Source organism: Aquarana catesbeiana, linkage group LG04 (genome assembly GCF_042186555.1).
Source record: "Aquarana catesbeiana isolate 2022-GZ linkage group LG04, ASM4218655v1, whole genome shotgun sequence".
In the NCBI taxonomy this organism is placed as follows: Eukaryota; Metazoa; Chordata; class Amphibia; order Anura; family Ranidae; genus Aquarana; species Aquarana catesbeiana.
Window position 1 is genome coordinate 181972209 of NC_133327.1, and position 15443 is coordinate 181987651.

At 42.1% G+C, this 15443-nt stretch overlaps 1 protein-coding gene across 2 annotated transcripts in view; it reads left to right on the forward strand.

Annotated features, from left to right (window-relative positions):
- Positions 1–15443, forward strand: part of NYAP2 (neuronal tyrosine-phosphorylated phosphoinositide-3-kinase adaptor 2) — a 259118-nt gene that overhangs the window by 169383 nt on the left and 74292 nt on the right. For both annotated transcript variants that reach the window (XM_073625971.1, XM_073625972.1), the window contains exon 2: positions 7319–7620. In XM_073625971.1, the coding sequence (XP_073482072.1) occupies positions 7319–7620 (302 nt within the window). The remainder of the gene's footprint in view (positions 1–7318; positions 7621–15443) is intronic.

The following is a 15443-nucleotide window of genomic DNA, read 5'->3' on the forward strand; positions in this document are numbered from 1 at the left end:
CATTCTGCCTTTCTGCCTCCCAGGAGGGAGTACAGCACTCCATGTGTGATCTTCAGAGAGTGAAGCCTTCTTCCGAAACCTGGGCATACCATCCCTTCCTGAAGAGGAACTCTTGCCCTTGCCTCCAACACCAAAAGCACCAGTTGCTCCAAGGAGGATCTGGACCCCGGCTCGATAATGACATCCCAAGTCCATCTCCACCCCTCAGAGGCATCCTCCTTCCAGACTCCCTACCTAACGGACCTCTCCACACCCACGGTTCCTATTTTTCTTGGTTTCTGGCCGTGCGCTCCTCGCCTTTAGCCACAGTCCCTGTGTTGGGAACACTTTTCCCCGTATTCATGGGATGACTCTTTTGATTCCGTTGAATCCCTTTTTTTCATTCTGTGACTTCGTATTGTTTGTTCTAATGTATACTTCCCTATTGTATGCTTTTTACCGGAAAATGGCGGGGACCCCCTGCCACTGTTTGGAGGTCTTCATGTGCACTCCCTTAGTCCAGGGCCGCAGCCCTGGCTGCCTGACAGGTTTTTACCCCTCAGGTTTTCTTTGTTTGTATTTTTTTATTAAAATTTTTTTCAGGTCCCTCTTTGACCTGTGGTCAGTCCACCATATGAACTATTTGAAAGTTTTTTGTATTACCTCTGTCTATGCAATTCTAACAACATTTTTTCTGCTATTTCTCTACCTCATACACCATGGCCCTTTTTATTCTTACTTTTGTTGTACAGCATCTTAAGTCATTTTCTTTCTGAATTATTTACGATAATATGGCGTTAAGATTTCTTACTTATAATGTCAAGGGCTTAAACTCAGTTCAAAAGAGATGGATGACGTTGAAGGAGTTTAAGTCCTTAGCCGCTGATGTGATCATGATCCAGGAGACCCACTTTCGCCCAGGAGGGTCCTTTAAGTTTGCCAGTAAACTATTGCCAACTTCTTATATGGCCTCTGATCCTTCGGGGAAGGCAGGTGTAGCAATCCTAATCTGCAGTTCATGCCCCCTACAAATTAAATCTTTGTATTTAGACCCTCATGGGAGATTTGTTTTCCTGGATTGTGATTATCTCACGCATTCCCTTACATTGGTCAGTGTCTATGCTGCTAATACTAATACTAAAACTAATAAAAAGTTTTCCCAACCCAATGTGATTATAGGGGGAGATTTCAATGTGACTATGTCACCTGGGAAAGATAGACGAGTACTATTCCCAACTATTTCAGCTGTCAAAGTGATTCACCTATCCACCTCCTTTCGCAGACTTCTTAGAACACATAGCCTCCTTGATATTTGGAGAATTAAACACCCTACACATAGGCAATACACATTTTACTCCCCCCCCACAAATTGTACTCCAGACTGGACCATTTCTTTATAACCTCCCCTTTGCTGTCAGCCACTGTAGCCTCAGAAATTAACCCCATGACATGGTCAGATCTCTCATCTGTACATTTAGACATTGCCCTTCATACCGCCTCTCCTAGAACATGTCATTGGCGCCTTAATGAAACATTTCTCCATGTCCCAGAAATCAGGGATCGAATGTCCAAGGACATGACTGAGTTTTTACTACTTAATGAGGGTACGGTGTCGGAGGCTTCCACCTTGTGGGAAACACACAAAGCGTACTTTCGAGGCAAATGTATCTCAGCTTGAGCACGTCTGAAAAGAGAGACTGCTCTTTATCAAATAACATTTTATTATTGTTTGTATTTGCGATACAGAATAAAGAGGTACAAAATTTCAAAGGTAAAGATCGTAATATGCGCCTGCTCTTTAATCATCTTCCATTCTGTCCAAACTACGTAAGGCTGAGGAGTCGCTGATCTCTTCCCCCATGGTGGTCCGCCTCCACGCTGTTACTTTCCTCTGCAATCAACTCAGGTCTTTGGACATAAAAAAAATTGCTAAATCCGTTTTGTGGTCCAAGCATAAATTCTATGAATATTCCAACAAACCTCACAGGATGCTTGTGAACAGATTGAAACTCTGCCCTTTTCACTCCTTCCCAGATTTTCTTATACAAGCCAATGGTTCCCCTACCTGCTGCCCCCATGCCATGTCCATAGTTTTTGGGGAATTTTATCATAGATTATATAACTGTTTAAATTCTGAACCAAATTACCGGTTTTCTCAACCCAAATGTGACTCCTTCTTTGACTCATTACACTTCCCTAAATTGTCCCCCTCCTACCTTTCTTCTCTGAATACTGCAATTACCCCTGAATAACTAGCAGAGGTTGTTAAAAGTCTCCCTACTCACAGGTCCGCAATCCCAGATGGGCTGCCGTACTCCTACTATAAAACCCTCCTCCCAATTTTAAGCCTGCACTTATAATCCCTTTTTACCTCTTTACTGCAGGGAACTCTGCCTCACCCTCAGTTCCTTCACGCCCATATCACAGCAGTGGTGTATTTAGGTTTTGTGCTGCCCTAGGCCTGACTAAACTCGTGCACCCCATAATTTAAATATGCCCCGCCCCTTCCTGTCAAAGCCACACCCTTTCTGTTTAAGACCCACTCGGTCATCTGTAAACCACACCCCTTCCTATTTAGGGACCACCTCTTCCTCTCTGTACATTAAAAGTGGGTACCAAGTGCCTACTTGTAAGCTCCTTGAGGGCAGGGACCAATGTGAATGTACAATGCAGGCCTCAAAATTTCAAGTCATGAGCCATTAGCCAGGCCTTAAGACCCTATTCACACTGAAGCGTTTTTCAGGCACTTTTGGGCTAAAAATAGTGCCTGTAAAGCGCCTGAAAAACAGCTCCCCTGCAGTCTCAGTGTGAAATCCTGAGTGCTTTCACACTGAGGTGATGCGCTGGCAGGACATTTAAAAAACTCCTGCAAGCAGCATCTTTGGAGCGGTGAAGGAGCGGTGTATACACCGCTCCTAAAACGCCCCTGCCCATTGAAATGAATGGGCAGCGCCGCTGAACCGCTGGCAAAGCGCCGCTGCAGTGGCGCTTTGCGGGTCATTTTAACCCTTTTTCGACTGCTAGCGGGGGTTAAAAGTGCCCCGCTAGCCATCAAATACCTCTGCATAAATGACAACACTTTACCGCCGACGCCCCAGTGTGAAAGCAGCCTAAGAGTTACTCACCACCACTTTCCCCACCTAACCCCTCCCCTGCCCCTAAACACGCTCCCATGTATTATCTCATGAGGTGACACTGTAAGGCCCCTTTCACATGGGGTCGATCCATTTTGACGGACACCGCTAGCTCAGCAGGGATCGCTCCATTTATCGCCGCTGAGCAGGCGGATGAAAGGTCCGTCTCCACTCACTGTGCTGAGACAGACCTGTCAGACCCCCGCTCTCCTCTATGGGGAGATCGAATATCACCTGGTGCGGTAAAACATGGTGCCACCCCCCCTCAGTCCTCCCCCCCTCAGACAGGCCATCTTACCAGACCCAGCAAAACAGCAGCAGTGATCCCTCTGGCTGGATGTTCCCTCACCCTGTGTTGTGTAGTGCTCTCTCTGGTGGCGCTGGGCAGTGTGGCGCTCTCTCTGGTGGTGCTGGGCAGTGTGGCGCTCTCTCTGGTGGCGCTGGACAGTGTGGCGCTCTCTCTGGTGGCGCTGGACAGCGTGGCGCTCTCGCTGGTGGCCCTGGGCAGCGCGGCGCTCCCTGGTGGCGCTGGGCAGCGTGGCGCTCTCTCTGGTGGCGCTGGGCAGCGTGGCACTCTCTCTGGTGGTGCTGGACAGCGTGGCGCTCTCTCTGGTGGCGCTGGGCAGCATGGTGCTCACGCTGGTGGTGCTCTTTCTGATGGCGCTGGGCAGCATGGCACTCTCTCTTGAATAGTTTATTCAATAGTAAGCATATACACCAACCCTGTTTTTAATGCAAGGAGATGGGGTGAAAGGAAAGGGAAAGTAAATGGCTTAAGGGACTACATTTCCCATGATGCTCCCCTAGTGTTTTGATTGGTTTCTGCTGTGGCCATGAGGAGGGGGAAAAAACGGGCAGGAAGCTGGGTGGCAAATCTGAAAAGAGCCCCCTCCTCTCTTATCCTGCATGGCTAACAGAAAAAGAGGAGGGGGTGAGCGGGGGGAAATGGTCCGACAGCCCGCCTCTTCCCTGTCACAGTGCCAGTACCTGCAGCCTCAGTCACCGCTTCACAGCTGGGGGGGGCTCGACATCACCCGCTTCCTGGAGGGTGTCACTGTATGCTTTCCGCCTCCTCCTGCCTGGGGGTTCCGAATCCCCACGTCCTCCTCGCTCTCCTCCCCTGGACACAAACCCGCCCCACAACATGTAAGGATGCCAGTGGAGCAGAGTGGGCGGAGCATTACTCCGCCAGTTGTATGGCCAGTCACTGGCCGCTCTATGGGGGTACTAGTCCCTCCCCCCTCACCTGGCCAAGTACGCTCCATACACTTGTACTGCACATAACAAGTGCCGCAGTACATCAAGTCACCGGCTGCCGGGGATTGTATATGTGAGGAAGGCGGCCGTGCGAGACTCGGGAGGACGGGTAGGGGGGGTTTTGTGTGGGGGGGGGGCTATTTTGCAGCCCCCCCGCAAAGTGCCGCCCTAGGCCTGGGCCTTGTTGGCCTAGGCCAAGAGACAGCACTGTATCACAGTAATCCCGAAATCAGGGAAGGATCCTTCTAACCCTGATAATTATCGACCTATCGCACTACTCAACTCCGATTACAAAATGTTCACTAAAATCCTAGCCAATAGACTTTCCCAAATCCTCCCTAGACTTACTCATAAAGACCAAGTCGGATTCGTACCAACAAGACACACAGGTGACAACACATGACGCACCATCGACCTCATAGACTTGCTTAACAGAACTACCCGCTTGGCCTACCTATTCCTATATTATACAAAAGAAAGAAAAAAAGTTTTGGCTGGTCATACACTTTAAGTGTACAGTGTTCCAATGGATTTTTTTTTTATACTGTAGGGAATGGTTAAAACCCTTGTTAAGCATATTTGCCATTAGAGAGATTTTGTCCTGTAAACACAAAAAGGGGTATAAGGAAATCTAGCCAAGGTGGAGGAAAATAAGACTGTTTTTCTACTTAATAGTTAAGTTCTGGTGACAATTAAAACATTTTGATTTTTCATCACTTATATTTGGAAACACATGGGGTGGGACTTCGCATGTGCCTCGGTGTAGTGTGAATAATGATTTATAATAATGTATTATAAATCATTATTCACACTCCACCAAGGCACATGCAAAGTACCACCCCATGTCTTTCCCAATTTTGTTTCTACCAGGGATGATGCCTCCGTGTAAGTTATAATTTTTTCACGTTTACCCCCACTCTCATTTACCTTTTCATCACTTATAGTTCTAGTGACAGTTGTCACCAAGACAAGCAGAGGGAGTACAACAGAGACTGCTGTTCTATGATTAAACCCCAGTGAGGGTAAAAAATTGTTACAGTGAGGATATGGGGTAGAGCATGTGCTGTGCATGTGCTGGACAATATAGGTGATTTCACCCTTTGGAAGTGGTGTATGGCCACAAGACTTTGCTAAATGACTTTAGATACACTTTAAATGAAATTATAAATAGGTTGGACTTGATGGACTTGTGTCTTTTTTCAACCTCACCTACCATGTAACTATGTAAATGAAAATTGGCTTTTAAAATGTTACTCTTTAATTATTTTATTTCAAGTCATAAAAGTACTAAGGCTATTGAAAACTTTATGTACAGAAATGACTGTTTCTCGGAAAAAACTTCTCTGTCCCATGGCTGAGAGTCCAGCTTATGTTGTCTACACTATATTGTCAAAACTATTGGGAAGCCTGCCTTTACATGCACATGAACTTTAATGGCATCCCAGTCTTAGTCCGTAGGGTCCAATATTGAGTTGGCCCACCCTTTGCAGCTATAATAGCTTCAATTCTTCTGGGAAGGCTGTCCACAGGATTTAGGAGTGTGTCTATGGGAATGTTTGGGGGGGGGATTATAGTTGTTTTTCAGGGGTTGGGCCTGGCCCCTTAGTTCCAGTGAAGGGAACTCTTAAGGCATTAGCATACCAAGACATTTTAGACAATTTCATGCTCCCAACTTTGTAGGAACAGTTTGGGGATGGCTTCTTACTGTTCCAACATGACTGCGCACCTTGCACATTACAGATCAATCTGAGAAAATATATTTTTGTAATGGAGGTTTGATTTGATGCAGTCCAAAGGTTCCAGTTGCATTTGATCAAAACTCATTGTAGCAATAATTTAGCGTTCAAATAAAAAAAAGATATTAACAACATGGACTTTTTCAATTCAATTATAAATATGAATATGAATGGACAACATAAGGGATAAGTCTGCTATTGGCTGTAACTGTCCGGTACCATCTTGCCCTTTCCTCCCCAGTCTGACTGTCCCTGGCCAGCCCCTTTCATTAAGCGGATTTCAGTTATTTCAATCATGGGACTCAACAGCACCACCAAGGGTGGTCTGCATGGAAATACAGTCTGCCTAGCAACTAGAACAGGTGCATCCAAGTACTACTACCTCCTGTGCAATGGCTGGTGAGCCTCAAGAACGCAGCACTCAGCCTATGAAGTTTCTGTAAACCTCCATATAGTCAATGCAAAAAAGGAGAAAGTCTGGTGCTATGAAAGTCAGCTAAAACATCATTTTATGATTACATGTGAACAGCAGTCAAAAAGAGCCAACGCGTTTCGGTCGTCAGGCCTTAATCACGTCTAACGGCCTGATGGGCAAAACCCAGTAGCTTTCTTTTTGACTGCTGTTCACATGCAATAATAAAATGATGTTTTAACTGACTTTCATAGTACCACCCATGAAAGCATGCTGATATTATCATAACTCCTCACAAAAACCAGTCCACTGCTTACATCAAAGCAAGCGGAACTTGAGAGGAATACTGAGGCAGAATGCTGTTATGTTTTCTGGAAGCTATGTACAGTATCCTGCCAGCCCCTCCCACCATCCATGATCTGCCTGCATTGCATAGAGAAGCTCTAAAATAGGGTATGTAATGAAAACTGAAATAATTTGATGAAAAGTTTGATTAGCGCGTTGATGACGAGGAAAGGTAGGAAACAGGAAAGCCAAATATAAACATTTAAAATTTCAGCTTTAATAGAATTAGCCTAATATGAGATGTATTCGAATATCACCTACACTCACAAGGTTCATGTTTTGCCAAAATTGCGTTTGAAATATTTATAGGCAGATACGTAAGCGGTCAAAATTGTTATTAATAATATATTATTTTCTTTGATGTCGCCTAAATTAGATTTTCTATATTTGTTAGAAGATATTAAAATTAAAACTAGAAAGAGTAGTTATAATGTGTTTTTTTTTCTTTTCTACAGTCTTGGTGGAGAAGTGGTAAGAGGAAGTGAAGGGAATTACGTCAATAAGCATTTCCGCATGGGATTTATGACAATGCCTGCACCGCAAGATAGGCTACCACATCCATGTTCTAGTGGATTTTCTGTGCGCTCACAGTCCCTCCATTCTGTCGGTGGCACTGATGATGAAAACAGCAGTTGTTCCCGCAAACAACCTCCTCCAAAGCCAAAACGAGATCCAAACACAAAGCTAAGCATTTCATCAGAGACTGTTAACACTGGAACGCTAGGCAAGAGTCCAAAGTTCACAGACAGGACAGATGGTAAGTGATATGTCTCATATGTTCCCTTTCCAAGGAACATGACTAATGAAACAATCCTTCACATACAGTATGTATATATACAGTATATTTCAAGGGTTCCTACAGTATTAAATAAAGATTAAGGGAATCTAATCCTTAGAATAAAAAATGGCATAGGTTGGTATAGGTAATATTTATTTCTGACAAAAGTCAGGATTTTAACACATAACAACCAAGCGATGTCATTTTTTATTTTTTAAGGTAACCTTATCATCAAAATTCATACATTTTCATCAATCATTAGGGTACATATTAGCACTGACAAATCCTATTTTTATTAAAAATAAAATGTAAAAAACATTTTTAAAAATGTATTTCTTGACATAATAAAATAAAATGCCTCTGCTCCCAAACAATCTAGCCTAGGCTAAAAGCACATGGTCTCTTTTTACAGGGCAGGTAATTTTTTTTTTTTGGTCCTTCTGTTCCTGTTTTCTGCACAGCTGTGTCTCTTTCGGGTTAGATTTATAGATTACTATACATAAATGTACTGTTTAACTACTGGAAATGCTTGTATTGATTATAGTCGACCATGGCCTTTTCCAATTTTTTTACCTTGAAAGAACCCTTTGAAGTCTTTTTCTGGTCTTGAGGAACACCTGCCAAAAATATTTTTAGTTAAAATTTGTAGTACATTAGCGTGAACAGTAAATTGTAGAATGTTTTGAATATAGAAATAAGTAATATGGTATACCTAGCATATTTGACAACAAAATCCTTAGTAAAATGAAATGAATGACAACAATAGAAAATAAACAGAGAAGTAAAACTGATGATGTCCCCTAACATTAATGGTCAGTGTAGAAGTGCACCATTGCACTGTTGGTCAGTGCAGGTAAGAGATTAATTCACCATTGTTTACTGCTGAAGGAATCTCTAGCAACCTCAGGAATTCCAGGGAATCCTAGCTGGCAAAAAGCTGGTCAACCAAATTCTTATCTTGCTTTTTTTTAAAAAAACAATAATACAGGGAACAATGGTGACATTGCACATATTACCTAATACAATTTTTATTTCCAGTTTCTAAGGTCATGTATAGGAACAGTATATATTTTTTTGACTGACAAAAGAGCTTTCATACATGCACACATGCTATTTGGCTACATGTTCACCTTTGCATACTCAACAGATGCTCCTGGCAAAGGAGGAACAATAGCAGTCAACTAGGAAAATTCCTCTCAAGCTTTCAGTGATTGGTGAGCAAAAGGGTATCTTCAGAAGCTTCCCAATATGATAGTTATGGGCCAGACTTGTATATGTCTAATACAGTATATATGGGCAGTGTAGCCTCTGAAAAATTATGCAGTTTTCTTGCTGTAAATGGCCAACAAGCACCAGTGTACTTTTTGCTGTTATAACATCCTTGATATTAGCTGATGTTGGTGGAAGTATAGAGAGTATGACTTTACTGTGTATCCAATACTAAAACATTTTATTTAAAGGAGAAGTACAGCCAAAGCTTGTTTGGCTGTACTTCTCTTATAGATCACAGGTGTGCAGTTCGTTTTGCACTCCTGTAACCCGTTTTCAGCAATTCAGCAGTTCATTGAGCTATTGTTTTTCCAACAGCTAGATCCTGGGAATACATGCAATTCCATTCTGAGAAACTGCATATCTATGCCTTCGGATTGGATACTAACTGTGGATTATAATCATCTCTCTACACTGACAGCTATGTCTTGCTATAATCTTAATTAAAGCTGTCTCTGTGGGACCAGCAACTTGTCTCAATCAACCACCGTTTACCAGGGTTTTTTGTTAAAAGGGTTTCTAATTAAATATAATGACAGAACGGACTTTGCTATGTATGGTGCATGTCACTGAAACCATCAGTATGATCCATAAAACACTATCTACTCCAAATAACAATAGCCTTGCTATAGGTGTGTGCATGCATGGTTGAAGCGTGATGCAGCTGCTCTTAAACAGACAACGTTGTCTATTTTTAATATGATCTTGGTGTTGCTGGTGGGTACCTGGTCTTGGCTTTTTTTGTATTAAACATATTTTTCTAATAAAATGTATCCCATATTAAGCAGCATGGTCCACCTGTGTCTCTTTTCAGTGGAAATCTTTCCCCTGTAATTTTCTCTTTCCATGCTTAAAGCTGTGTTAAACCCAAAACCAAAAATGGAATATATTGCATCTTACCAATCATTAGATGTGGTGGTTCTATTAGTTTTTTTTTGTCCTTTGTTTTCACCTGGTGATCTGTGTTAAAGTACAATTAAAGGCAACATTTTTTTTATTTTTTGGGTGTTTTGGACAGAGTGGAGAGGGATTAGAACACCTGTCAGTTTTTATTGCTGTCTGTGCCCCCATTAGGGAGATTCACCCTCTCTATTTGTCCTGTAGGCCATGATCGTTGAATGTGAAAGTAAAAGAAAATCCCACATTTCTGTCTCCAGAAAAGTAATAGATTGGAAATCTTCCAATGGGGACACTAGTTCTGGCGACAACCAGGGATTCTCTCAATTTGGAGGGATTTCCTCTCACTTTCTGTTTTGGCTATGGGACAGGAAGGGAAGAGAAATCTTCCCAATGGGACACAGATGGCAAAAAATAAACTGATAAGGATTATGACCCTCCATTACTCTATAGTTTAAAAAAGTATTGCTTATAGTTCACACTTATGTGAATTGGATGTGGGTTTCCCCGCATCCAATGCGCATGGCAGGAGACTTCGACCGGCTCTCAATGGAGCTGGTTCACACAGCTCCAGGGCGACCGCGGTCTGCACTGGAAAAGGATCCTGTGCATCTTTGGCTAAGTTTCAGGACCGAATTCAGGCAAAAATTTGGACCTGATTCACGCCTGAAATGGAGAACAGGGATGTACCAGACACCCAGCTGCGAGCCGTAGCTAGTGTGAACCGGGCCTAAATGTACTAGCAGAATCAATAACACTAACAAATTGAAGCCAAATCCCAGCAAACACTGTATAATCCTTACAAATTACAGCAAACATTTTTTTTTCCTTTTACCATAAAAGCCAATTATTGTAGGCACCCATGCCAGTGTTACATGGTTTGTCTCATCCCTGTAAACTGATACATCTAGAAGCGAGCATGTTCTTATGAAAAACAACAGACTTACTGTCTTGATCACCAAGTGAAAATAAAAGAAAGTCTAAAAAAGAAAATGAATGCAGCCATCATATATAAGAATTGGTAAGCTGCAATATAATAAATGTTTGCTTTTCGGTTTAATACTGCGTTAATATATTTAACTACTAATGAGAAGCAAATTTAATAGTTCTACGCCATCAAGTGGTGTATCCATGTACTCCCGAATAACAGTGTATAAATGTCTTCCACTTTACTTTGCCTTTGAGAACAAATGTTTCATAACTTGAACAGTTCTCTATATCTGTCAGTTTGACTATGGATTGTTAGAACTGGACATTGCATGCTCAAGACTCATACACTTTAGTAAACCTTTCATATTCTGTTGAAGCAAACTGAGACCCACTGTCAGATGCAAGCTGGAATGACAAGCCTAGGAAAAAATGAATTTCTCTTTCTCAGTGATAGTGGATAACAAGGTGTTTTTTTAAAACAACTTTTCAACTTCCATGTGCATTTAGTGTATTTTTCTTTATTATTTCAGCCCCCTTAGAACTGGGAACCACCAACTTTTTTTTAGATTAGATATTTAATGTTGCAATTTGTCATATTTTTGTAGGCTAAACATAATCTTTTGTGACCTAGCGAAGCTTTAAGGATTTGCTCCAAAATCAAATCTCTAATGAATATGTTAATCAACATAAGCCTGTCTGATAGTTTCATGTCTATCACAAACTGTTCAGTTAGTTTACACATTGCACACTACACATTGCACACTACAGTGTATACAATATGGGCTTTCACGTGTGTAACCTGGTTTTGCACTATGCTGTTTATTGAGCCCTGAGCTGAAGTTACCTATAGAATCCCAGACCAGAAAGTAATAGGACCTGTATATAAGCTTGATTTTAATAAAGAGGTTTACCTAATGATATAGATCAAGATGACCACTACACACAGAACTATCTGTATGGCATTATGCGTGTGAAACAAGAGCAATAAGACAGAGATATTTCTATCACTACTCTACAGATTCAAACACAAGCTATGGGCAGAAACAGTTAAACTATTAGAAACCAGGAAAACCTTCCTAATGTTCTCTGCTTCTAGTCTGATTGATAGAAGAGGAGCAGCAGCTCCTGCATGGACAGTCATGTGGTCCAATTGTCTATACTTCCTGGAAAATTATCTTTATAAAGATATTGCAGTTCTTCAGTCTGGGGTTTCTGACTCTTCTAGCAGGGACAGGAAGTAAATGTATATAATCAACTGACCAACAGCTATTTACTCATACATACACTCGAAGAAAGAGAAGCTCCTTTCATATGCATTACAAAACATAAATATACATTACATGTGCGCCTGGCAATTTAACAGTGTATTCAGCTATAGTGCTTCTTCTTAATGTAGCTCACTCGGAATAGGCCAGAATGCTCTGGGAGTGGGAGATTAGGCCTCCCAATCCCCTTTATTTACATACCTGGCTCTAACCACGGTCTTAACTGACAGTAACATCTATTGTTTTATTACCTCCCAGGTCTGAGGGCCAGCGATGTCTCTTACAGTCTGTAGACATTAAATTATTGCCCAATCTGACCATATTATCCCATATCTATAAGAATACTAAGCATGCAAAGAATAATAGGAAAGACAACATGCAATAGCAGCTAAAAATATATTGTCAGCTGATATTTCAACAGAATGCTTTTTCTGTAAAGCATCAAATTGATCATCCACAAAATATTCTGAAAATAACCCAAACTAAAATATATTCTGTTGTCTCCCCACGTTTACACCATTCCCACATGTACAGCATTTTTAACACTGCAGGTTTGATACATCCTCTCAAAATATATATTGCCTAAAACAACAGCAAGTTTGAAATGGCTATTATAAATCTGGGAAGGTAATGGAGAAACTGACACAATTGTTCTAATGGGAAAATGTATTGTATTCATTTTAAATAGAAAATGTTCTAACTGAAACTCTACAAAACAGAATAATTTTAACTAAAATGAACTTCAGCATGTAAAAGTGACATAATATTATCCTGATTATCATACAAATGAAAATGTGTTCTGAAGCTACTGGGGGCTGTAAACTCTTTCTGCTACCATACTTGTCCAAAAATCTGCAGGAAGGTATAAAATAAGGACATCATTTTTGGTTAATTGGAAAGCTTGACAAATACACCCAATAATAACATGTTATACAATAATCAGTTACTTTAACAAAAAATGGCATACTACACTGACCAAACTCATCAACATTGATAGCGCTGACATAGGAAGCCAACTGATCACAGTCCAAATGAACATTTCAGTTTAAATCAACTAAATACATTCCTGGTACATTTATACACAATATGTTCATAATTCAATTTGTTTATAAAACTGCTACAACCTGAATAGAAAAGCCTGACCCATGCCAGCATGCTGCAGAGTAGGACCCTTGCTCTCTGTGTGTTAAAATTGGGCAAAGGTCTGACATGCCCCCTGCTGAATCTGAGTCAGAGATTTTTAATCAGCAGGGAGGATTAGCTTTGCTGATGGCAACTAGAGGTCTGACTATGGCACTTCTACAAAAAGACCACAACTTCCCCACAGAGAGCAAATGTATCACTGTAGCTGCTAGCAGGGGATGGATTGTCTACTCAGGCTGCAGCTGCTGTAGAAAAAAAAAATACTGTAAGACATTACAAACTGTAAAAGACATGTGAAAACTAAGGTCTGTCAGCATGGACCAAAGGGTAAGTACATGGATTGAAAACTGGCTACGGGGGTAAGTCCATAGGGTGGTGATAATTGGGGAATACTCAGAATGGTCTGGTGAGGAAAGCGGAGTGCCACAGGGTTCTGTCCTGGGACCAATCCTATTTAATTTATTCATAAATGATCTGGAGGATAGGATAAACAGCTCAATCTCAGTATTTGCTGACAATACTAAGCTAAACAGGGCAATAACTTCTACGCAGGATGTGGAAACCTTGCAAGAGGATCTAAACAAATTAATGGGGTGGGCAGCTACATGGCAAATGAGGTTTAATGTTGAAACATTTAAAATAATGCATTTGGGTGCCAAAAATATGAATGCAATCTACTCACTAGGAGAAGAACCTCTGGGGGGATCTAGGATGGAAAAGGACCTGGAGGTCTTAGTAGATGACAGGCTCAGCAATTGCATGCAATGCCAGGCTTCTGCAAGCAAAGCCAACAGAATATTAGCATGCATTAAAAAGGGGAATAACTTCAGAGATAAAACTATAATTCTCCGACCTTACAAGACTCTGGTCTGGCTGCACCTGGAGTATGCCATCCAGTTCTGGGCATCAGTCCTCAGGAGGGATGTGCTGGAGTTGGAGAGGGTCCAGAGAAGGGCTACAAAACAAATAAAGGGACTGGAGGACCTCAGCTATGGGGAAAGACTGCAAGCATTGAACGTATTCTCTCTAGAGAAGAGACGCTTGAGAGGGGATATGATTTCAACGTACAAATACCATACTGGTGACCCCACAATAGGGTTAAAACTTTTCCACGCAAGGGAGTTTAATTAGACATGCAGTATCACGTTCCTGGTGAAGACTGGAATGTTGTGGAGGCCTCTCTTGCACCTCCCGCCTAACACTCCTGAAGGTGGGGACAGAGAGTGTAAAGGCAAGGAGTGGCACGAGTGCCGTAGCAGCTGGCTGGTGATATCATCTCTGTAGGTGGGTAGAGCTGGTAGTCACAGTCCTCGGAACAGAATGCAAGAGCAACTTGGCACCAGAGCATGGGCAGAAGCAGAACCAGGAGACGAGCAGCAGTCATCGGCAACAGGGCAGTGAGGTACTGAATAGGCAGGCAAAGCAAGTCCAGAAGATAGGCCAGGGTCGGAAACAGCTGGGCAATGCGGTACAAAGTCAGCAGGCAGATCAGATCCAGTAAACAAGCCAAGGTTGGGATACTAGGTAACAGAGCTAGAGCACAAGCAGAGGCAAAGTCCAAAGGCAAGCCAGGTCATACACAAGTAAACAGGAACAGCAGATTAGGTCTTGGGAATTCAGGAACAAGCTGAAGACCGTCCAGCGACTGTTCACAGTGATAGAGCAGTTTAAATAGGCCACTGGGCGGCAAGTGCTGATTGGTATGTGTACGTGTGCGCTCACGTGTTCAGATGCGCGCATGGATTTGCGCATCCGCACAAATACGTGCGCGGGGAACTGGCACTGCAGAAATGACATTGGTTTTTTGCTTATAAATATTAGCACGTGTGCAATGTGCACCACTATGAGCACGTATCCACACTGGCCTTTTGGTGGTAGAGATCTGGTTTACCTTACATGCGGCCATTCACTAAAATTAGAAGAGAAGCGGTTTAACCTTAAACTACATAGAGGGTTCTTTACTGTAAGACCGGTAAGGGTGTGGAATTCTCTTCCACAAGCAGTGATTTCAGTGAGGGAGCATCGATACTTTCAATAAACTATTAGATGGGCACCTAAACAACATACAGGGATATACAATGTACTATTAACATAAAAGCACACACACAGGTTGGACTTGATGGACTTGTGTCTTTCTTCAGCCTCACAGACTATGTAACTATGTAACATTGAACTCTTTGTTTTGAAGCCCCAGAAATGCATTTAGCTGATTTAAACTCAATGTTCAATTGGGCTTTAACTCCTTTGCTGCCACAGATGTATATCATATGTTGGCAGCACCGCTGACATGCACACAAA